The sequence below is a fragment of the Ostrea edulis genome, chromosome 7, assembly GCF_947568905.1.
Source record: "Ostrea edulis chromosome 7, xbOstEdul1.1, whole genome shotgun sequence".
NCBI lineage: Eukaryota > Metazoa > Mollusca > Bivalvia > Ostreida > Ostreidae > Ostrea > Ostrea edulis.
Genome location: NC_079170.1, coordinates 72,762,347 through 72,787,477, shown reverse-complemented (window position 1 = coordinate 72,787,477; position 25,131 = coordinate 72,762,347). Strand labels below are relative to the sequence as shown.

General features: G+C 35.8%; 2 protein-coding genes across 4 annotated transcripts in view; one reads left to right on the top strand and one right to left on the bottom strand.

The window, feature by feature from the left end:
- Positions 1–3,794, bottom strand: part of LOC125655034 (beta-galactosidase-1-like protein 2) — a 19,410-nt gene extending 15,616 nt beyond the window's left edge. Inside the window, exons 1-2 of one of the 3 annotated variants that reach the window (XM_056145294.1) lie at positions 2,787–3,794; positions 2,487–2,618 (exon numbers count right to left, since the gene is read on the bottom strand). The gene's annotated coding sequence lies outside the window, so the exon portion shown is untranslated. Of the gene's footprint in view, positions 1–687; positions 776–2,486; positions 2,639–2,786 lie in introns of those variants that run through there. The other 2 variants (XM_048885152.2, XM_048885153.2) reach the window with 2 other exon arrangements.
- Positions 2,694–25,131, top strand: LOC125655035 (HMG box-containing protein 1-like). The gene is made up of 13 exons (XM_048885154.2): positions 2,694–2,814; positions 5,994–6,202; positions 8,690–8,814; positions 9,046–9,244; positions 10,274–10,360; positions 12,517–12,653; positions 14,133–14,268; positions 15,168–15,322; positions 15,854–15,992; positions 17,573–17,630; positions 19,240–19,418; positions 21,509–21,665; positions 22,722–25,131. Exons 1-12 carry the CDS (start codon positions 2,800–2,802, stop codon positions 21,642–21,644), a joined length of 1,575 nt encoding a protein of 524 aa, XP_048741111.1. The 5' UTR covers positions 2,694–2,799; the 3' UTR covers positions 21,645–21,665; positions 22,722–25,131.

Below are 25,131 nucleotides of genomic sequence, written 5' to 3'. Positions count from 1 at the left end.
CTTGCACACAGTAGTTTATGGTAGCTATATTAGCCTATTCCACTGACGAATTCAGATGAGAATAAAACAATTTTTTTCCCAAAAAAAATCAGTTCTAAAGATGGGATTTTACTTCGACCTCTGGTATGTACAACAGTATAGGCAGTGAAATTCTGATACGTATGTCGGTAGAGGGAGAAGTAGCTCCATTTCTATCAGATCTACTTATGAACAATGAAACATGTTACATGTAACTTCAATTCAAATTAATTCAATTCGCTGTGTTTGTCTAGTTGAGATAAAACACACAAAACTATATACATATTGAAACTATACATATCGGTGTCCAGATGAATGAATAAAACCGACGAATATCAGTGACCTTTCTACAGCTGGTCCAAAGGACGACCACAGAAACAGTGAGATCTTTGATCCGCTCCTGAATTTTCAGATAACAGACCAGGGAGCTCTGCAGCATGCTTGCACGTTACATGAAATTGCCTATGATCGAATTTAGATATATACATTTCTGTAGTCCCAACAGTTTATAGGTTACCATGCACTCCTCGCATGATTCTACACATCATGGCCAAATGCAATATTGACAGAGTTTGAGTCAGACCTGATTTATCAACATTGGAAAATCATTAAAATTATCTATATATCTGTATCACGTAAGTTTATGCAAAGTACTATAACTTGACTTACCTGTCAGTTATTGGATCCAATCCCTCCCTATCTAACTAGGTCAATCAAGCTTTAGAAAAGTTTGAACGACAAGGTATGGGTGTGTCGTGTGCTAGGTAATGTGCAGTAAGGCACTTCAGAGCAGTGGCGGATCCAGAGGGGGGGGGGGGGTCTGGGGGTTAGACCACCCCTCCTCAGAAAATTTTGTTTAAAAGGTAAAAATAACGCATTTTGATGGTGGACCCCTGCCCCTTTGATTAATGGTAGAACCTCAGCCCCCTTTAAAAATTTCCTGCATCCGCCCCTGCAGCGTCATGGTGAAATGAAAATTAATTGAAATATTATCATATTGCAATATGTTCATTACTGCATGGTATTTCATAATAAACTGCATGGTCAGTCATTTGCATTATCCCTTTTATATTTCCGAAGATGTTATGTTATGTCATATTTATACGCATTGAATTTAGTAGAAGATACAGACATTTCTGAAACCGGGGGATGGGGGGGGGGGGGGGGGGCTCGGGGGGTTGCAGGAAAAGTCTGGATGTTCTCTTGAAGCTCCAGTGGGTCCAGGGTGAAGCCCTAGTGGGGGCTCAAGTCCCCTGATACTACTGACCGTGTTCTGACAAAACTGGACGCATGTTATCAGTGTTTGAAATAACCATGCGCCAGAACGCCGTGACACAATTAAATGTATTGCTGACGAACATTTTACATGTATAGACGGTCCTACCGGACGGACGTGTTAAACTTTTCCGCTAAATAAAATTTTGATGTACCATGAAATCTTCTTGTTCCGGTAATGAAGTTATAACAAGCCAAGAGGCTTTATGAATATATATTTGATCGGCATCGAAGTTATGGGAACTGGGTCCGCTTTAATTACATGTAGAAGATAGCCTAGGTATCTACAAAAGTGTACTGATATGAATGGCATTTATTTTCTCGGGGCTAGTACAGGTCTTTTGCAGGGCTTACAATTTTTACAAGCAGTCCCTTGAATCTAGCTAATTTTACAGCGAATCCTCCTCATGTTGCTGGGCTGATACATAATCTTTTTTTCAAGTACAAATTTGAAAATTTTTTAGCAATTAAATCATGTAAAGTTTTGAAATTTGACAGACTTTTGGAAAACTATTTTTGATCTGTAACCTAGAATAAGAAGTATTCTACCAATAATGCTGAACTAGTAGTGTGAAAGAGTGTGAGAATGTATAAAATGATTAATATGTATCTTCATTACTATTACTGATGATTATGTGAAGGTGAAAAAAGAATAAGAATTTTTTTTTTTTTGCAGCGAATCTGAAACAAATGCTATTATTTATTTGAGTATTTTGGGGACATATACATGTATATGTATACATTTCAATTATGAATGTACTTGTTTCCCCCATATGCTACATCCACATGTAGTTTGCATTTCATGTAGTCTGTAGTTCTTGTTGTAAACTTTTATGAAACCTCGATCATGTCTTGCTGATGCCCTCTGGGCCCAAACATTGGAATACATATGTTCATGTTTGTAAATAATGGATATATTTGTATGTGTGTGTTGGGGTGTGGGAAGGTTGCACGCCCGTCACTGGATCCACCACTGGATTTATTAGAGAGAAGCTGCATGGCAAATATACTTTGATCCGCTCCCAGCTATGAAATGTCGATACACAATCAATTCGGGAGCGGATCAGTGATCTGATATGTGCTTAACTTTAACCACATTGGTTAAACATTCATTCTCCACTACAACAGAATCCCTATATGTCGTATCTCTAGATCTTAATAACGTTTATGCTTGAAAACATCATTTCACTTACTCTACGATTTTTATGATCCGCCCCTCCACAAGACCCAATCTATTATCGGTGATGGTGCAATCTTCCTCACAAGTGTCATCATCGCCGCCGTGACCTAATGTTGAGTACCATGGTAGCTATATGTATCTGCGTCTGTGATGTTTTTAAGAACTATATTACTCTAAAATATGATTAACAACAGGGCATCTAATTTCAAAAACCTTTCACTTGCATTGTAAACTGCGAGCCAATCAAATTTGGTGGATAATTATAGTGCTCGTAAAATTGACCAATCAAATGCTTTGTTTGGTAATCGCTCACCTGCCCGTGGAGAATGGCGTCAGTTAGCGTAAGTATTATATTGTAGTTTTTACTACGCTTGTTTGCTCGTTACTGTAAGGTCACAGAATCATCATATTTTCCTTAAAGTTTCTTTATTCCATACTGATCATGACATATGAATTTTGCGAGGTGTAGGTAAAAATGCCACAATTGCAAAACTGAAAAGAAACACCGTCCGCATGAAAAAGTTGTAAAAAGTGGATTTAAAGTTAAACCCATTTAAACACAGAGTTCGGTCTGTATCTGCGTGCATTGGATGTTACGTTCTAGTTTTTGTTATTGTGCAGGGACTATAGGTATTTGTATGGTTGTCATGAAAATAAAGACTATTCTTCAAGAATTCGAAGCGAGGTTATTATATATTTTTTTTTTATAAACCCATTATAGACTTCCAGATTAGGCCTGTGTATTTCAAATCATATAGGCCTAGGTTTATACATACTGTAGAACGATGCAGAACAACCGGAAAGACCATATCCTTGTTTTCGATCGTGCAAAAAATCATTGATGCGGAAAAACTTCACTGCAGTCGTTGCACGGCAATATTTTGAAACACGGCTTGAAAACCCTATTCGAAAATTGCATTGGCGGATCTATATTTTTTCACTTGTTGTTTTTATTTTATTAGATACAGAGACTGCATGGTTTTTGTGTTGTTGTTTTGTTTTTGTGTGTGATATTGAATGAGTGTCATTGATTTAGCGCTGATCACCAGAGTTAGGGAAATTAAATCAAGAAACTGCTTTCTCACTCAGTCTTTTATAAAGGTGGATCACTCCAAAACATTTTATTCCCCACAATGCAGACAGGATATGACATGTTTACAAAATATATTATTGATCAAAAATGAAAATAAAGTTAAATAGAGGATAATTTTTTTTCTAGATTTAATAATGAAGCATTTCAGGGTAGACTTACAAGTGTGCCTATGATGTGCTTTTTGGGTTTTGCTGTATAAAATGAGCATGTCAATCGATTTGATAAAAAAAAAAATATTTAGGGAAGGGGGAGGGGGCATGGTTATATTTGAACAAAGGGAATTTTCGTCGTTCATGCGAGCAAGGAGATAAAAATTCTTCAAACAAATGACATGGGTATATTTAGCTTTTGCTGACATATTTGTATACTATATAATGATTGGCTTATTTATTTTGTTTTACTCATGAGAGTATATACTGTCTTGGTATAAGGACATTGGTTGACTGAGGCACTAGTCTGAGGTCTTGGTATAAGGACATTGATTAACCGAGGCAGTAGGTCGAGGTCAACCAATACCTGCCCAGGTCCACATAGTCAATTAGACTGAATCACAAATCATGAACTGTTTATAAAATGATTAAGAATTTTACAGAAGTTAAATATTTTTCACAAAAATTACAACATATTCCCAATATCAAACTAAATACCTGAAATACTTTTCAAAATAGCTATAGAGTACCCCTACCCACCATCTCACCTTTTTCTTCAACAAAAAAAATATGTAGACCTAGTGCGCCATGAGATGTCACGGTGACCTAATTCATAGCTGTATAGCCTTAGTCATGTTAGTAGAATAGAAATGTTTTAAGAAATAATGATTGCATTTTCATGTATTTAACGGGATAACCTCCTTGGTTTAGAAATGTTGTTGGCTTTTATATTTTAAAATAACACTTCTCGACCTCGGAGGTTATCCCGCAGCATACACAAAAACGCAATCATTATTTCTTAAATCATAGTGGGAGCACTGCACTAGAAAGTAGTGCAGGTAACCCAATCAATCAAAATTAGAGCGTGTTGATCGGAAATAAATTTTATTTTTGTGTGACTTTGTTTTAAGGGTACACATCAAGGGTCGAAATTAACTTTTTCTACCACAGGCTAATTTTAGCCTGTGGGTAAAAAATCCACAGGCTAAAATGAAAACGTACAAGCTAAAATAAAAATAATGAAGCAGCACTCTTTTTCATAGTTTTGTTTTAAATCAATGATTTCCTCCATCATTATTGAGCCTAGTGGGTCAACAGGCATCGTTTGGACAAGACACTATATTAAAGGTACGTAAGTCATATATGGTACAATGTTTAGGTCTCTTGACCATCGCACCTCTAATCAACCTCTGGTTTACCGCAGGTCTAGATCCAATGTCTTCCAATTTCATGTCACATCATGGGTGTCGCTAGTGATTTTTCAAAGCGAATACCGGACTCATGGTTTATAAGCAGCACGATCACGAGTCCCATGGACTCTTTTGCTAATCGTCTACATGCCAAGCAGTGCACTCGTGTCATCACTACAACCCGACATCAAGACAATAAATTAATGTAGATCTAGGTCATTCTGATAAAAATGACTACCGGAAGACTTGGTAAAACATAGACTCCGATATTTTTTTTTTGATAAATGAATAACAAAAACCTCATACTTGGAATTCAATTTAATAACCCCTATAAGTGAACAAGACTCGTGGCACATGTCTATATTTTTCATCATAGTGCGATGTCCGACCTCTAAAGCATTTGTTTGACTCCGGGTTTCTTAAAAAAATCATGAAAGAAAAATCTGGATAGAAACGGTTGTGGAAATTGGTCGTTCATGTAAGCGTTTGTATGATTCCGAATGCAAGTTTAAGAAAGTCGAATAGCGCATCACCGTATAATACGGATATGATACGATCATGCTTTGTAAATCACCACTCGCTAAGATTTTCGAGTGTCCACTATTTTTACTCGCTATTTTTCAAATGTACTCGCATTTCGCGAGTATTTCTCGCTAATTTCGAGCCCTGCACATGGAAACTTCTGATCACAATCTCCATTGAAGTAGCAGGCATATAATTACTGAACATTTTTCAGTTTCACAACTGTTACACGAAAGAGAAACCTAGGAGGAAGAAGACCCCCCTTTTATTGCAAGTGTCCACTTCAAAAAGATGTTTCTTCAATTATCTTTTGAACGATATATTTAAAAATATCTAGGAGAGGAGATACAACTAAGAGTTGTCAGGTTCGCAGAAACAGAGAGAAACTTTTTATGTAGGCCTTACTTTACAGCACAGGGTTTTGACACAATCTGAGCAATTAAACTGGCATCTCTTGTATCGTACTATTAAATAACATGCAGTTTGCTAAGATTTTGTCAAAACCCTAATGGCTAAGTGCCAGAATTGATAGTGAGTAACTTTAGAATGAAATACGTTTCTTTAAGGCACCTACACACTCCAAGCGGCCCCATGTAGCCACAGAGAGATTCCGCGAGTTTCAAAACACCCCTTCTCCAACCAAACAGAAGCCCTGCCCCGTTCCTGGCTGTCCGAAGGTGCTAAGCAGTGACCCAGGACTGAGGTACCACATCCAGGCCCACCACACTGAACACAAAGACTATGTGTGTAAAACATGCCACAGGAGCTTCAAAAGGTGGGGCAAAGAGTTGAATTCAGGGTGAAAGGGGGCAGATGTAGAAAATGTAGGGAGAGGAAACAGTTAAGATGTACACAAAGCTAAACAAGCAAACAGATTCAGGTGTTCAATAAATACGACAAGCAAGCAGATTCAGGTGTTCAATAGATACGACAAGCAAACAGATTCAGGTGTTCAATAGATACGACAAGCAAACAGATTCAGGTGTTCAATAGATACAACAAGCAAACAGATTCAAATGTTCAATAAATGGGGCAAGCAAGCAGATTCAGGTGTTCAATAGATACGGCAAACAAGCAGATTCAAATGTTCAATAAATGGGGCAAGCAAACAGATTCAGGTGTTCAATAAATACGACAAGCAAGCAGATTCAGGTGTTCAATAGATACAGCAAGCAAACAGATTCAGGTGTTCAATAGATACGGCAAACAAGCAGATTCAAATGTTCAATAAATACAGCAAGCAAGCAGATTCAGGTGTTCAATAGATACAGCAAGCAAGCAGATTCAAATGTTCAATAAATGGGGCAAGCAAACAGATTCAGGTGTTCAATAGATACAGCAAGCAAGCAGATTCAAATGTTCAATAAATGGGGCAAGCAAACAGATTCAGGTGTTCAATAGATACAGCAAGCAAGCAGATTCAAATGTTCAATAAATGGGGCAAGCAAACAGATTCAGGTGTTCAATAGATACAGCAAGCAAGCAGATTCAAATGTTCAATAAATGGGGCAAGCAAACAGATTCAGGTGTTCAATAGATACAGCAAGCAAGCAGATTCAAATGTTCAATAAATGGGGCAAGCAAACAGATTCAGGTGTTCAATAAGTGGGGCAAGCAAACAGATTCAGGTGTTCAATAAGTGGGGCAAGCAAACAGATTCAGGTGTTCAATAAGTTGGGCAAGCAAACAGATTCAGGTGTTCAATAAGTGGGGCAAGCAAACAGATTCAGGTATTCAATAAGTTGGGCAAGCAGACAGATTCAGGTGTTCAATAAGTTGGGCAAGCAAACAGATTCAGGTGTTCAATAAGTGGGGCAAGCAAACAGATTCAGGTGTTCAATAAGTGGGGCAAGCAAACAGATTCAGGTGTTCAATAAGTGGGGCAAGCAAACAGATTCAGGTATTCAATAAGTTGGGAAAGCAAACATTTGCAGGTATACAAAAGGTGGGGCTTGTAAACAGCTCAAGACCTACAAAAAGTGGCACAAGCAAACAGTTGGAATCACAGATAAGATTCTAAATTTATAACATGTATAAAGTGTGCAAGGTAAACCATTTTACATAACAACATTGTATTGGGCCTTTTTAAATACCACCACGTTTCCAAATCATATGAAAAATCATGCACACAATGAATGCCCAGAGGTGGATGTACACAATGAATACACAGAAGTGGATCCAGGCAATTTTCAAAAGAAGGTGTGTATGGTATTTTTTTTAGCCCAAAAAGGATTGCAGTCTGAAAGTGGCCAGCAGAAGGGGGGTTGGGGAGAGAGAATGAACCCCAAGATAGTAACCCTACCTGTAGTTCTTCATCAGTAATTGCAGAAATATATATGTCAAAATTAAGATGTTTTAACAATGTGTATGAAGCATCCTCTGAATAAATGATTCTGATTACACCATTAGTCAGTTTTGATGGGTGATGATTTTTAAGTATATGTACTTGTAAGTGAAATGTACATTCAGTCTTCATATTATATATTTATATGTAAAACAAATGCCTACTACAACCCCATCTTGAACCCAAGGGCCGAGCTATATACATTATTTAAATCTACACCACATAAGGATCCGTCTATATTAATTTCACATATTGAGTCCTATTGGTACTAAATAAATGTTTATTCGGTATATACATACATACAAACATACATACATAAATACCAAGGATAACCCATGAAAGCTCAAAAGCTTATCTCGTGTGGGGTCCTTTTGATGCACGTATGTTTGCGTTAGGGGGTCATTTCTATGGGAGGAAACCCACATGTCCGAGCGGGTGACCACCATACCATCTCACTTACAACCACTGCCGATCATGGGGATCGAACTCAGGTCGCAGCGGTGAGAAGCGAGAACGCTACCCGGACACCGTAATTAAAGATATTTTAAAACCTGTCTTAATGCTATAATACTTCATTATTGGGACTTACATTTTAAATTGTGCTCCTTTGTTTATTTAAAAGCATTTACATGAGAAGAAAACATCTCTTGCTGTGACTTCAACTTGACATTTAAATATATCGACAACAATTTATCCATTAACAATAATGATTTTCATTCATATTTCATTTCGATATATCCCTATGAATTGGAGATGAGAGATACCACAGAGTCCTCCACATCTGCATTCAATGAGAATACATGAATTACTATATACACAATACACTCTGTAAGGTTATGCAAAATTTCACACATTATAAAAAAATACAGAGCTTAGGAATCTACTGTTACTTAAATGTTTTGTTGTTTTTTGGTTTAGTTCAAATGGCTTGAAGTACCACCTGAAGAAGAGATTGGGTCACTGCCAGGAAGAGATGGAGATCTCCGAATCAGAATCCACCTTACTTAACGAAGCCACAGCCAGCGACACACAGGTTAAAACAGGTAAATATTGTACAGGTATTCAGGTAAGTGTTCAAAGAGTGACTTCATGCACAGCTGCACTAAGAGATGCATATTTCAATACCCCCAGGTTCTGGAAAAAAGAATTAAATCTGTACGGTAGCTTTTTGTATATTTCATCATTTGTCCTACATGTAAATGTAATTAAGTCACATAAGTGCTGTTGCACAAGAGAGATTTTTAAAATGTTTATTATTTTGTAACTTTTCTCAGAAACGAAAGTCCACAGCAGTGTTCCTCCCGTCCCCAGACCTCTTAATCTGATTGGTCAATCCACCTTGTCCACTACACCGTCCACAACAAGTATAAACCAGAATGAGGCAGACAGTCGTCTGATAGAGTTCGCTAAAATAGCCACCAGCCCCCAGAGTCCTCTTATGCAGTCTGCTCCCCCAAAAGTCTGGGAACGAAGGTTAGTGGTGGGAACGGAGGTTAGTGATGGGAACAGAGATTAGTGATGGGAACAGAGGTTAGTGATGGGAACGAAGGTTAGTGATGTGTTATATGATATAAAAGTCTGGGAACAGAGGTTAGTGATATGTTAAATATGATATGATTTGTTAAGCAGTATGATGATCATTGTATGAGTATATATCCAATGGTTAATGGTTACGTATACATAACATGTAGACAACATATATAGATGGTGTATGCAGGTAAAGTGTCCTTTTATAGAATGTGCTTTGATATTTGTCTCCCCCTCCTCTTGGGGGAGACAGATTGTTTTTGTACTTTCTGTCTGTCACAAAATCGTGTGAATGGTTCTCCTGTATTGCTTATCAGATAGACTTGAAACTGATGTACATATTGTCAGGATGTGAAGATCCAATTATTTTCCTAAAAGTTGTAGTGGATCTAAGAGGGGTGGAGGATGTTAATATATAGCTTGTGAACACTTCTCCTCTTATATGGCTTATTCGATAGACTTGAAACTTTGTACAATGCTTTATTGTCATTCGCAGATGTGCGTATTGTCGGATCAGGAGGATCCAATTGTTATCCAGAAAGTTATAATGGATCTAAGAGGGATGGAGGGTGTAAAATAGCTTGTGAACTTTTCTCCTATAAGGCTTATCAGATAGCCTTAGAATTTTGTACAATACTTCATTATCATTTAATGATGTTTACATTGTTCTGACCCAGAGATCTAATATTTTCCTACAATTTACAGTGGATCAAAGAGGAGCATTTTATAGCTTTTATTTTCAATCATGTACAAGAATATGTTCATTCTTCTCGTCCTGGTCCTTAGCACAACAGTCATTATTTCTGCAGTCCATTAAGGGAAGGGGATGTATTAATTTGGAGCACTTTCAATTTGGGGAGCTGGGGAGACGTGTGTTTTTAACAAAAGCAAATTATATTTTATTTATTGTTAAGATAGTGTTGTACGTTTTGTAATGTAACACATTTTTGATTTATTCTTGTGATTCATTTGTAGTCCTGCTGTGAGAAAAATCAAGTTTACGGAGTCAGGAAAACGGAGCACTGCGACTGTGTGTAATCAGACGATTCAAGACGACAATGGGCAAGTGTTGAAACAATACTAAACTTCATTACTAATAAGAGTTACTGCCCTTAGATATCACTGCCAACCTTTAACAGTATGAGAGTGGGTATAATTTTTAGTTTGATTGTCCAGAGAGTTATTGTCGGGACCCTGGTGCCTGTATCACACTCTAAGGGGAAAACTTTAACCATGTCTATATATCGTTTGAACCAAGGAGGATAGGGCTTTAATGTAGATGCCTCATGACCAGGCCTTCCGTTTAGTACCATTGGCTTTTGACCTAGTGAATTTGATATGTACATATTTGACCTTGGACCTTGAGCTACTTTTTGAGGAAAAAAAAACTTTCACCTTGGCTATATCTTTTGTCGATAAAAGTAGGTGATATGGAATTTATAAGAAATAAATCTTAATCGGTTGGGGGGTTGGAGGGGGGTAAAATACCCCAAATATTGACTTTAGTGGTTAAATTCATTCTCCATGTCGGTAGTGGGGGTAGTGTGCAATCTTGTACGTTTTAGGGATTGAACTTTACTCAACTTTCCTAGACCATCATGCACTGTGTGCATGAATATATTGCATGGGACTTTGGTGTGGGCCTCTTCACATCCTGCTTTTGTTTGAAATAATGCATGTTCGAGAAAACATTCTCCCAACAATATAATCCTATATTCAAAACCTGAATTTTAAAACAATGAAAGCTTATTTCAAATTATGAGCTTTTTATAAACAGATATGTTTGTTATACAAAATTATATTTGTAAATGAGCATTGCACACTAGGCACTATGGACGAGTCCATTGCTGATTAGAGGGGTTAAAGGTCAAGTCATGCTCAATAACATGCCTGATTCTCTGCATACAGTAAATAAATGAATATATAAATTCAATGAACCAGATTCACTGCATAGTAAAAAAAAAATGAATACAGTGAAACTTCTCCAAACCGGCCCCTCAGAAAACCGGTTTTCCCTGAATATCGGCCGATTTTCAAAGTCCCGGCAGAAATCTTAACATTTCCTTACAAAGAAAGTCTTACAAAACCGGCCACCCCTGAAAACCGGACATTGGCCACTTTTTAAAGTACATTTGTTAACAAATATGTGTAATTTACCCTTAACATATTGGCCACTTTTTGAAGACAAGAAAATTTTTGCCAGAGGTTGATCAAGATTGTCCAGGTGTGCAAATTGACTGACCAACTGGCCAGGTGGGAAATTATCCACCAGAGGTGTGAAAAACACTAGTGGCCTTTTTAATTTCTATTGTTTACCTGTGCTGTCAAGGGTGTTAATTGACACTTAGCTAATCCAAGAGACCCTTCCAAATTCTGTACAACATGTAAAACAAACAGTTAGGAACATAATGAATGAATACAGTATCAAACACCATATTGTTTCATCATACTATCGTATGGATATAAGCAGTAGTTAATAATTAACAAACCCATGACTGTTAATGATAATTATTAAAAGATAGATTAATTTTCTTGGTTTCCATAGACTTAAAATTCCAAAGAAATATTCAAATTACAATTTCATATTTACTACTGTACTATTTAAAAACATCAAAACAAAATTGTTAATGACATAAGCGATGAATGTAAACAGAGTTTTTATAGGTAAGAGGAATTCCAATAATAGGCCTCTGTGATTTCTTTATGTATCCTGTTATAGATTTTCAGTTTAAAATTAGATGATTTCAGCGAGAATATTTCTTGTAATTCATAATTATCTTTAGGTACAAATGGACTAATTTAATCTCCACCGATAATTGATCATAGATCACCAGATCCAAATGAACAGTACCTACTTTGAATATTGAGATAAAACGTCCATAATTGCTAAATTCTCTGTATACTGGCCATCCCTCTAAACCGGTCCGAGAGCCGGCCGGTTTAGAGAAGTTTCACTGTATTTAAATTCACTGAACCATTGATAACTGCACAAATGTAGTGAAAATAAATCAATATTTAAAAGAAACCAGTGGGGTTACTTTGATAAATACAGTAAATTCTTTTTTTCTATAAATGTTAAACTCCCAGGCATACTTTCTGTTCTTTGATTAATCATGTTATTGACAACAACAAAAATATGGCTACTTCTGATTTGTGCATTCGTAAAGCCAAGGAGGGTGGGTGTGAATTTGTTCTAAACTTCTGATGTTTGAATTCAGAAATTATTGTGACGATGGCAGTGATCCAAGTGTGACATCGTCTTCACCGTTCCCAGGTTGTCCTGATAGGAATTCAAACGCGGAGGAGACCTGGTCTCACAACTGGCCTAAGGCAGTGTGGCAGTGCTTCATCAAAGGTGGGTACAAATCTCTCTTGAATAAATTGCACAAAATAAAACTTGTCATTTACTGAATGGCCAATATTAATCTCTAAAAGATTACAGTAATGAATATTGCAAATATTGTAGGTCACAAAATACTCTAGAGTCCTGATTTGATCACTGACAGTGTTCAGTTGCAAGAAGGCTCCTGTGCAAAATCAAAAGCCCCTCTTTTTAAAAACAATGGAGTCTTTCAGAATGTAGTGCTTGCTATTGTATGTTCTTGTGAAAAGACACTGAATGGTGGTGTTGTTAAATGAAAGGGACTGATTCACGATTTCCCCCAAAATTTTGTTTTTCAATTTCCATGAATATACTCACAAGAAATGTGTTTAATCTATTGGAAGGAGGTGTGATTCACTAGGTGGCTCTTTGATTAACAAGCCAGATTTAAAAGTAAATTAAATGTCAACATCTTGGTGATATGAAAATATAGAATAGCTCGTTACGTTTACATCAGAGTGCAATAGTTACCTTCTCTTTGTACATGCAGTCGTGAACAAGTGGTAAGTGTGATTGCTGTTGTGCACATGTAACCTGTTTCCAGTACATTTTAAAATTAACAACACATAAATTATGCAATCTTCTTAATTTGTTCAAGTTTGCTAATATCACCATGCGTTTGATTTGCCAGTTGCACCCACCGCTGGTGAATTGGATGGAAAAGTACACCATGGTAGATTGTTACCGTGACCTTCCCCGTTCAGATTTTATTGTGTAGAGCCTTTGATTGTTAAGAAGACACTTTAACAGTCATAAAGGAGTGACACATCTCATGCATTACTTTGTTTTTGTGTCAGTCGTGGAATATTAGCGATGATATAAGTCGGAGATCTACATGTACTACACGTAGAAATCCTATAGATGTTGAGTAATATTTAAACAGTAAGACACTTTCTTTGTTGTTTCATCAGGTGATGAAGGTAGCAAGCATTAATAACAGGAAAATTTCATAAACCTGTGTTTATAGCGCATTATGCAAATTTTTTCTGCAATGCTTGCTACCTTCATCACCTGATGAAACAACAAAGAAAGACATTTTTTTGTTTATCTTTTTATTTTGATGCATTTTTCAAAAATATAAACTAGATTTAGATTTTAATTAAGATTAAACACTAAAGTATATTTTTAACCCATTCGTTACGTTAAACAGAACAGTCAAAGCACCCTTTAACCTTGACGACACTCCAATGTTGGTGAGGATTACATGGACATTTGGTACAAAATACCCAAATCGCACTAGTTTACAACAATAGTGTATTCATTGTCTAGGATGAAAGCAATGTCAATTTCAAAAGAAATATAAGAGAAAAGAATCAACGAATGTAAATATTTAGAAATGATGTTTAAATGCTGTGTTGGGCATACAGTGGAAAATAACGATAATCTTGTTATTGTTGCCTGTTACTGTATATCAGGTGTCGGACATTTCTCAGTGTAGTTTTCATTCTGTAGACACCAGGATCCGCTTTGTGGGCAGCAATGATGAACAGGAAACGGAGCATTCTGAGTGGCAGACAGTGGAGAATCTAGCCAAACAGGAAACCATAGCAACACAGGCAGCAGGCATGGAACAGAAAGCCCACCAAAGGTACAGTGTATATTGACATGTATTTATAGGTCAAGTGTGATGTCATAGGAGTGTGTACAGTGTATTGATGTGTATTTATAGGTCAACTGTGATGTCATAGGAGTGTATACTGTGTCTATTTATAGGTCATCTGTGATATTTATATCATATATATAGGAGTGCATTTCAAATCAGATTGAATAACTCGGGTTATAAGTTTATAACAATTCATATAGAAATTTTCGGCTGATTTTTCCTCCTCTACCATAGATATGAATATCAAATAAATGTAGGATTTCAGTTTTTTTTAAACAAAACGCAGTTATGGTTGTTGATTACAGCAGGACATACTTGTACTCTGAAAATAGTTCACGGTAGAATACTAAGGACAAGGAACTTAATATTGATGTTTAAACTCGTAGCGTATAACTACCCAGGAATGTATTAAAGTTCAACAACATAGATTATCAGTCATCTTTGCACTTTGTAATCTGAGAAGGGATGCCCTGACTGAGTACACCCACCCACCCTCCTGGGGGAGCATACATCTGCAGCCTAAAAAAAATTCCCCACAAGTATGAAATGGGTCATAACATTTAAATGCCGTATAAAACCCTGTTACTCTTTCTCTTCAATCATGTAGATAATAGCAATTGTCCTTCATGAAGATATACCATAGGTGTTTGATAAATTCCTATATATAATATACAGTCAAATCTTGTTATCTCGGACTTGGTGGGATCGAAAGAAAACTTCGAGATATCCAAGGATTCGAGATGTAAAGGGTAAAATACTTAAAGAACAAATGGTTGGGACTTACCAATCACTTTGGCATATCCATTGTATTCGAGATACCGAAATTCAACTGTACTTTTATTCGGCATGTTGTAATGGTCTACTGATGATTAAACATTTTTCAGCTACGGCCGTAATGGTTTCCTCCTCTCTTCCATCAACAAGATGGCAGACAACCAGGACAGGAAGCTGCATTTACTGTTCTCGTCAGACAGTTTAGGACGGTCGTTTCTCTGGGCAGAGTGTGATGAGGATCATCCTTTCTTTGTCAAAGACAAAGGTACACAATGAGTAGGATTATTTTCCTACGCTATGTTTACTGTATAACAAAGTTTGGTTGTAATGAACTGTTTTTGTTGGCCCTGGAGGTTCACAATAATTGTGTTTTACTGTATAACAAAGTTTGGTTGTAATGAACTGTTTTTGCTGGTCCTGGATGTTTATTATTCATTCAGTTTTCATATCTCGGAGGTTCAGAGTCAGTATTTCCTGTTTTGGAGTCTTGTTCCTCAGAGTTTGTCCTCGGCATGCTGCTTCAGACACTCAGTTGGTATTTTCACCACTTAAGTTCTCAAGTGTTTGAAAGCCCTTTGGCAAGTGGATAGATATTTCAGGCTTCACTTTTATGAGTGCAGTCAGATTTTAGCTTGTGCCAAAAAGATCTACTAGTAAAATTAGAAATCCTTTAGTTATTTCCTGCAATACAAATCAGTTACAAATAATTGTGTAATGTAAATTCTGTTGAATGCATTTGGCGCTGCCATCTTTTAATAGTGATAGATTTCTTGTAAAGTTTGATCAATTTTCATAGGGTGGTCCTCCTGTAACCCAGAGTTGACGTATGACAAATACGGAATTCCCTGTAACATCCTCCATCAGAACGACCTGTGTCTACCCCCCGAGCACCCAGAGGCTAGTCCGAGCGATGACGTATTTCACACCATGCAGGGGTATAGTCTACAGTCCAATGTTTTGTGAAAATTATTATTTATGCAAGCTCTTGGAATCTTATATAGGAGGAGGGCAGAATTAGTGATTATATAATGCTATAATTGTTCCTGTCTTATATAAAGGGGGGTGTGTTAGAATTTGTGATTAGATAATGCTATAATTGTTCCTGTCTAATAGGGGGGGGGGGGGGGGGGGGCAGAATTAGTGATTATATAATGCTATACCGTATATACTCGCCTATAAGTCAGATTTTTGGGAGTTAATTTTTGGTTCAAAACTCTATGTCTGACTTGTAGGCGTGTCCTAAGAAGATTGGTATTTTTCTGGGCGGAGTAATGTAGTGTTTTTTAAACAACTCCGACAATTATCATGGACTACCACACAAATGATTATTGTTCACTAATATCTAGACATATCGTATTGTTTATGTATTTTAGAATTATGTTTAAAGTAAAAGTATTTACATATTTTTATCTAGTTAAGTGTATATTATTTATTTTGAAAATTATTTACATACCGGTAACTAATATTCTTTCAATTCAACTAATCTATCGTTTATCAGTAAAATAGAATTACGAACCCGATTTAATATTGAAATTTTCATATGTATACCGGCTGAAATATATTTCATAAAAGATTGAATATTGTTAACAGATAATTTAGATTATCATTCTTGACTCTTAAAAACTCGATTGTTGATACAATGAATTATACCGGAATCCCACAATAACAGTTTTCGCGAGGCGCGTGCCACTAAGTAAACATGGTGTCAGGTACTAGTAATTAGGAGACCATAATTGCTTACGTAAACAAGTGATCATTGCCCATAATAGATCAAGGGTTGCGTTTAAACCCCAAACAGATATGGCTTGGATATGGAGCACCTCATAATTATTAATTTCTCAAAATATTTTTTGAAACATAGGTAAAAACACTAGAGCATTGACTTGAAATTCTGACAAAAATTTGTACCGACTTACAAGCGGGTCAATGGCAAATTCCTACAAAATAACCTTAAAAGATGCAACCGATTTAAAGGCGGACCGACTTATAGGCGAGGATATACGGTAATTACTCTGGTCTTATAGGGGGGAGGGGTAGAATTTGTGATTATATAATGCTATAATTGTTCTGGTCTTATATGGGGGGGGGGGGGTAGAATTTGTGATTATATAATGCTATAATTGTTTCACTCTGATATAGCAGGGGGGCAGAATTTGTAATTATATAATGCTATAATTGTTCCTGTCTTATATAATACGGGGGTGTTAGAATTTGTGATTATATAATGCTATAATTGTTCCTGTCTTATATAAAAGGGGGGGGGTAGAATTTTTGATTATATAATGCTATAATTGTTCCTGTCTTATAAGGGGGGGGGGGGTGATAGAATTTGTGATTATATAATGCTATAATTGTTCCTGTCTTATATTGGGGGGGGGGGGGGGGGGGGGGGGTGATAGAATTTGTGATTATATAATGTTATAATTGTTCCTGTCTTATATAGGGGGGGGGGGGGGTGTTAGATTATATAATGCTATAATTGTTCCACTAACTGTGTGTGATTATTCCTTTTTAGGTATGATCTTACTCCACAAGACCATTCAGCAGTGTTTGCACTCAGCCATATGGCCAAGGTAACGGTAGCTTTAAAGGCCGGCAATTGGGTATAAAAGCAGCCAGTCTGTGAAAATAGTGGAATATATGAATTTTCTGGTCACATTCAGATTGCAGCACTTATTTTGTAAAAATAAAGATTTAGCTGCTGTACTGAAATTTTAAAATGGGTATGCTTGTTCCCCTCATAACTGTGCATATATTGGCCATATCTATTTTAGATATAAATTTTCATGAAGTTTTAATTTTGGCTTCAAAAATTTGAAGCAGAGCTAAATTTGTATTTCAAACTAGAGATTGACAGTTTGTGGGTGTGATTATCTTTTGTTATTGTTTACACCGGATGTTGACTCACATATTGCACGAGCATGCTTGTCTAGTTCTAGATAAGAGGGATTGTACCAAAGGAAACATGTAATCAAATCACTGTATAACGTAGGGGGAAAAAATACTCGCATATCATTGGTAAATCCAGATTTTATTTTTTAATTATATATAATCACATTCCTTTAAAAAATTGGTTAACTTTATAAAAATAACTCATTCTAGGACTGCATGTTCAGTCTGATCGCCGTTTTGCAGGATTGCCGGTACCTTTTCTTGAATAATGTCAAGCATGATGTTTGTCTGATTAAGCAACAATCTCCTAGGCCAGTTGTGTAACTCCCATTGTCTCTCACCAATAATGACAAATGTCCAATTGATCAACCATCACTCTACAATTACTCTCAATCTGGACTCTTACGTGTGAACATTACAATGTCAAAAGAGACAATCACAGATAGTAGGTCTCCAAATATTATAATGGACAAACTGTTTCTCAATAATTCTTCAATGCACATGTCCTCCATTGCACAGCTACAATTTCCCCCCAAATTCTTCTCATAATTGAAAGGTACCAAGAGGAAAATCCTAAGTATTAGTATATCATATATACCAATATTTGTGTATATTATAAAAAAAACTACATGTTTTAAAAGACATGGATAAAACAATGATGAATTCATTTTATAGTTCCTAGGGTGAAGTTTTGTTAAAGTATAAACATATATCCTTTCAGTGCCTCACAGATCAAGCAGAGTGGTAGAAAAATGCGGGAAAACTTTAGTTTATTTTGACAAATCATGCCAGTCTCCCTGTTCAAAATATTGTCTGCTACAGAGCACGTGTAGAGTCAAGCATCAGACTGCTGCTGCTTCTGATAACACTGCTAAGCCCTACCCTCTTGCCGTATATGCTTAATTGCTGTAGGGGTGTAAATTTTTCTAGGTTACTCCCGGCCTTTAATGAGGAAGTCATGATTTTGAGTATTTTTATTTCATAGAAATTTTTTGCATTTTGCATTATGTTGTCAACATGTTGAAACCTCTTTTTTTATCATTTTCTTTTTATTTATTTATTTCTTTTTCTTTTTCCCCTTGAAAGTCGGTATCGGTTGTGCAATGTATTTCCCAAAAAAGTTTTTTGTTAAGACTGGTCTGTATGTTAAACCATTGAAATTTTGTCGGACCACATCTCGCTGGTTCAGACAAGTTTCGCTGTATTAAACTTTATAAGTTTAGACATTTCAAATGTTAATTTTGTGTCAGAGCAGGAAGATACAATCAGATCTCAAATATATCATTGCAGCAAAAACGTGATTCAGACTCCACATCTAGTCCACAATCCGGTTCAGGGTCCCCTACCAAGAAGAGGCCGCCTAAGGACGAGGAAGGGCGGAAACCCAAACGACCAATGAACGCATTTCTACTGTTTGCAAAACAACGTCGACTGACCTTGACCCATGACTACCCAGGAAAAGATAATCGGTTTGTGCTATATCTGATATCTAGCCGACACAATGGCAGGAATTTAAAGTCTTTCTAGGGGAAGTTACTTATCATGACACACTTTCTAACTTTAGTTACGAATTTTTAAATTTCCTCCAAAACAAGGCATTCTTTCCTGAGGGCTGTTCCATTAAAACATATGAGGTACCCGGGGACGGCAATTAAAAAAAATCTATGGGTGCTTGTCATTGGTAGAAAATTGCATATATGGTGGGTACCTACTGCCAGAAAACTGCATCTGTGGGTGGTTGTTTTGATAAAATCTTTATTTTTTACCGAAACTGAGAGGAATGCAACGAGAAGGGAAGGGTTGAAAGTAGAATGTGAAACAAACGCCGTTTTCTGTCTTCATTTTATCTCGGTCGATGAGGTTCCGCGATCCGGTTATCGTTTCCAGTTTGACTCTAAAATTATAGCAACCGGAAATTAGGATTATCTCCCTTGTCCAAAATGGAAAACGAAACGTGCTCGTGGTCCATTGAAACGGTTTTTGATTTTTTCTAGCTGCAATAATGTAGCCCTATCCAATTTTTTTTTATTCTGACGTTTTCGGGATGAGGCTACAATTCCATAGGATCTCCGTAATGGTGCAAAATAATTTTATGAATAACCGATAATAAACTCTGCACTGTGTATTAGTCTTAAATGTTGTTTACACCAAAAGGAGTACCAACTTTGTGCTCGGGCATGTCTAATAAAGGCGTTTTTCATTAAATATATTGTACAGCATGCAAAATGTCTTCGTCTGCTCCGCCATGCTTGTTATCGCAAAATCTCGTAGGTGGATCTAATGAAAAATCTAAACATTGACAATCGGCGCGAAAATGTAGTTACTTGAGCCACTTCGACAAAGAAAGGAAAATCATATTGTTGCAGAAAGAATTTACACTCTGCTGTTCAGTTTTTAACTTGATATTAAATTCAAACCTTTTCAATACCGACGAAATAGCTTTCGCCTCCATACTTGTCCATTAATGTAAATTCTACTTTATATGACATATGCAAATGACTTGACAATTGGAAGTTGAAACTTCAGTACATCAAACATGGCGCACAAATATGAATCGAGAAATTGGAATTTATCGAGATTGTTGAAAACGGTAGAATAAAGCCTCACAAATCTTAAGTTGCAGGTTGTAAATTTATATATTGACTAAGAAACATAGAATATCATTTTATTTATGTAAAGAGACACATTTTCTTGTTTTTTGATACTCAAAATACTTGTCAATTTTAAAACTTTTAATAGTTGGTTTTGAACATTTACAATACTAGACTTTTTATGAACAGGTAGACTTATAAAATTAATTTAGTTCATCATGTTTAAGAAAGACAGTCTTGATAAAATAAATTGATGGTTCTATGATTAAGCTTCATTGATGGCCAGTTATTTGAATGGTGATGACACCCAAGATACTCTTCTCTTTACTATCATGCTTGGGAACATCTGAAAATAGACCTCTATTCAGGGGTTATAAATAGTCATTCATACATATTGAATTTAAAGAAAAAGTGTATTTCAAATTTATTTCACTTCTATGGGTGGTGCCGCACTATTTAAAATTGCTTCTGTGAGTGGTCCCTCATTACATTTTTATGCTTCTATGGGTGGTTACCCAAATTTTAAAGTGCCTTCCCCGGGTACCTCATATGTTTTAATGGAACAGCCCTGAAATTAAATGGAGTGTTTGTTGAGATGCATGTATCAATGAATAAACATGCCCTCCTTGATGTCATGGTTTCATGTCAATTCAAAACGGATATGGAATTAAAGGGAAGTAAACGGAAATACTGTAGGTTCTTTATTCTATGTGAGTTCTTAATATCACAGAATGACTCGTAGATGTCAAATCACAAGATCATGGTTTTATAAGTGTTCTGTTGATCAAGAGTTTCTACATGTATTCTCGTAATGTGGAAATAAAAGCATGTAATTGTATTTTGTGAGTAGTGCTTTTCGCAAAATTACACATCCTCGCCTTAGAGTTTTTTTGTTGTTTTTTTTTGTTTTTTGTTGTTGTTTTTTTTTGTTTTTGTTTTTTTTATAAATATGACCTACTTTTTTGTAGTGCAATCAGTGTAATACTGGGGGAGCTGTGGAAGAACATGGACGAGAATGAGAAACTGGTGTATGAAGAAGAGGCACGGGCGCTGGCCGAGAAACAGAAACTAAAGCACCCAAACTGTTGGAAAAGGAAGAAGTAAACTGACTCTGTCACAAGTTTAGTGAGTCACAGACCTATTTAACAGATTGAGCTATTTAACAGATTGAGCTATTTAACAGATTGAACTATTTAACAGATTTTACATGTAATAAGTTAAGTGAGTCACAGACCTATTTAACAGATTGAGCTATTTAACAGATTTTACATGTAATAAGTTAAGTGAGTCACAGACCTATTTAACCAATTATCAACAATCACTTTTAGGGTAGATCGGGTTCAAATTTTATTTTTTTATTTTTTGAGAAACATGCTATTTTTATCCTGGCATAAACAAATGGTAAACAGGTAGGCCTAAATAAATACTTGACCAGAGACAGCATAAACCATTCAATCCCTTTTTATATGTGTCTGGAACATATTAAAACAGGCAAACAAAATATTAGGGTTATTTTATTTTTATATATATAGAGGTGTTTAAAATCTGATTTCACTCTTACCAACCCAATTTTTTAATCTAAATGTTGGACAATGAATTCCAATTAATGAAAAAAGCTTCAAACTTATTTTCACAGAGGTGAAAGGAATTCTTTAAATAAAACATTTGCCAGGATAAGACTTGTTTTTTATCTTATGTCACAAAAATACATGTACCAGTAGGTTCCAGATTCCCAATGATGAAATTTCTAGTTTTAAAATCTCCCCCTCCTAGTTTAGAAATCCCCCCCCCCCCCACACCGAGACAATCGGTATCTGCAGGGGTGTGATTTTTCCTCTTTTCAGAGGAAATCCTCTGATTGACTCAATTTTCGAAAAGAAATGAAACACTTTGGGTTTGACCTAAAGTGACAGGAAATGATGATTTTCCAGGTAGGGTGAGGTGTTTTCCTTCCTTTTGGACCAGTTTTCCTCTGATTTCTGAGGAATTCAGTCACAGCCTTGTATTTTGTGCAAATGAAAGAAAGTATTTCTAACTGGGTGGAAAGGATATGAACAAATATTCACAATGATGACAAACCCCTCATTATGAACTTTGACCCCCTTTTTTTGTGTGTGTGAGAAGCAAATTATAAAAGGAATGATTTGTGGTTTATGATTTTAATTCAACTTTCTTTTTCAGATGAACTAAAGATAAAGATTGATCTCATCAAAGACCAAGACCACTGCCAATTATTGGTGCCTTTATTGTTTATTTTGTATGCGATTTACATCGATTGTTATATAGTCGGAAGTATTGATGCATGCCAGCAGTGCTATTAACGATTATTAGAATTAGGATTGAATTGGTGGCTATTCATATAGTGCTATTGGTACCAGTGCCATTGTCACAAAATCATCATGAAGTGCTTTCTAGGTATTGTGATACGTCTTCGTTGTAAAGAGTGAAGTCTCCTTAAAAATTATTACTCTTCAAACCTTCGAAATGAGTACATCAGAACAGAGAACATGAAGCAGAATTTGCTGCTTTTTAACGCTCACAAGAGACCAGAGAAACTTAGTTAGATTACGAAATAAGATCTCAAAGCAATTAGACATAATTAAGAAATCCACCTAGCATTGAATGAGGATTGGAAAATAAGCCAATATTAATGTGAGTGAAAGTTTTGTAAGGATTCGTGTAATTTTCATGCGTTGAAGAGAAATATTGACCAGTTTACCCGTGTGAGTGTAGATGAAATTTATATACCACCCTTCTATGTAATCAACTCGTTATCAAGCTAATTGCTGGCTCAATTCAGTTATGTTGTGAACCAAGAGAAGCGTTTGTTTTGTTTTTTTATATCTAGAGGAGTTCCTGATTTTTGCTCATGTTTAAGATTGTCAACATTCCATGTTTTTCTGTGTTTGTGTAGTGAAAAACATCACTGGAGAAAATGTTTATAGCAATACACATATAATACTACTGTTTTTGTTGAGATGACCTATCGTCAGGGTTTGATATTGATTATTTATAGATATTTAAAGATATATCGATAAAGTGATGCATCTTTTTATCCACTAGGGATGTAAAATTCACATGTTCATATTTATTATGTTTTAATATTCTAATATGGTTCTTTGCTTTAGAAGTGCAGATATACATTTCCAAATAATTTTATATTTTACAAAATATATATATTTTGTGAAGATGAAATGCCCCTTCTGCTCAAGAAATAATGACTAGATATTTTACAAATGACAAGAAATAGTGACTGTAGGTATTTTTCAAATGACATCAAAATTACTGCATGATTAACTGCATTCTTTAGAAATATTGAGCTCTGCATATCAGACTTCAAGGAAAATGACATTGAATGTGATTCACAACTCTGAAAATGTTATTTTACGTTTTCTGAAATATGTGATTCGAAACTGTGTAAAATGATTTCCCATCTTAAATTATCAACTTATAAACAAGATACACTCTAATCACTAAAACTATTAGTATATACTTCTTTGATATTGCATTTAGATTTTTCTTTTGCCTGGTTTCTTTCTTTCTTCTTTTTTCTGTAATTCACTAGTTGGATCTATAGCTCCCAAAGCAAAAAATTGACTGTAATGTTATCAGCTGTGCAATAGTACATTACATGTAAACGTGTAGCCCTACTGCATCATTTAAAACTTTGTTACCCGAGAGTTATAAAACATCAAACAGCAGCTACTTAGTAGTTTTGTTAGTATTATACTGGATGTTTCTGGAGTCCCTCCATATTGATACCCCTGCGAACGAAGTTTAGGGGGGTATATTGGAATCACCTTGTAGTCTGTCCGTCCGTCTGTAGACATATATATCTTTTAACACACTGGTGAACAGAATTGATTAAAACTTTGTATTTGTATATAATGATGTTATGCACCAGCTGTTTTGATGGAGATTTTTTTTTAACATTCAAGGGAAATTATGGAGATTTTTTTCCCATTTTAAGGGGGGGGGGGTATCTTGTCATTTTCCAGAGTATGTCTTGGAAAACTATTCATTTTTCAATGAGCATGAATTCACTATTCAACACCTTCCAATGTGCCTTGCGGGGGGTATCAGTCCCTTTAGGACAATTGTAGTTTAATCAGTTTTAAATCATGCATATTGGTTGTTGAATGCAAAGCAATTAAGGTTGTTAAGAGAATGTATATTTTACAGTTATATGTAAAAATTTACTATGAATTTATATAATCTAGTCCACAATCATTTCCAGTGCTTGAATATTGAATTATGTGTGAGCTGCATGATGGGCCAGACATCCCATCATGTGATGAGGATCATGGTTATAGAGCCTACTGTATAAGTGAAAGAGGAAAGAAAGAAGTAACGAAACAATATTTACACCATCATTCCTTTTTGTTTTTATCTCATTTGGACAAGGATTAAGACCCAGGCAGCAACACATTTCCATCATATGAAAGTTTTACCACTTTATCAAGTATTTGTAGATAAAAATCGATTTCTACACTTTAATCATATTTAGCCATATGTGCGATTGTTTTTTTTTTTTTAAAAATTGCATTTTATATTCTTTAAGCTTGATATTAAAAACACGTTACATCCTGGA

Bases quoted from the DNA above. Each gene is read 5' to 3' on its own strand.
- LOC125655035 (XM_048885154.2), top strand. The intron at 15,323-15,853 runs GTACACAATGAG...CAATTTTCATAG, and splicing joins TTTCTTTGTCAAAGACAAAG to GGTGGTCCTCCTGTAACCCA. The intron at 15,993-17,572 runs GTATAGTCTACA...ATTCCTTTTTAG, and splicing joins GTATTTCACACCATGCAGGG to GTATGATCTTACTCCACAAG.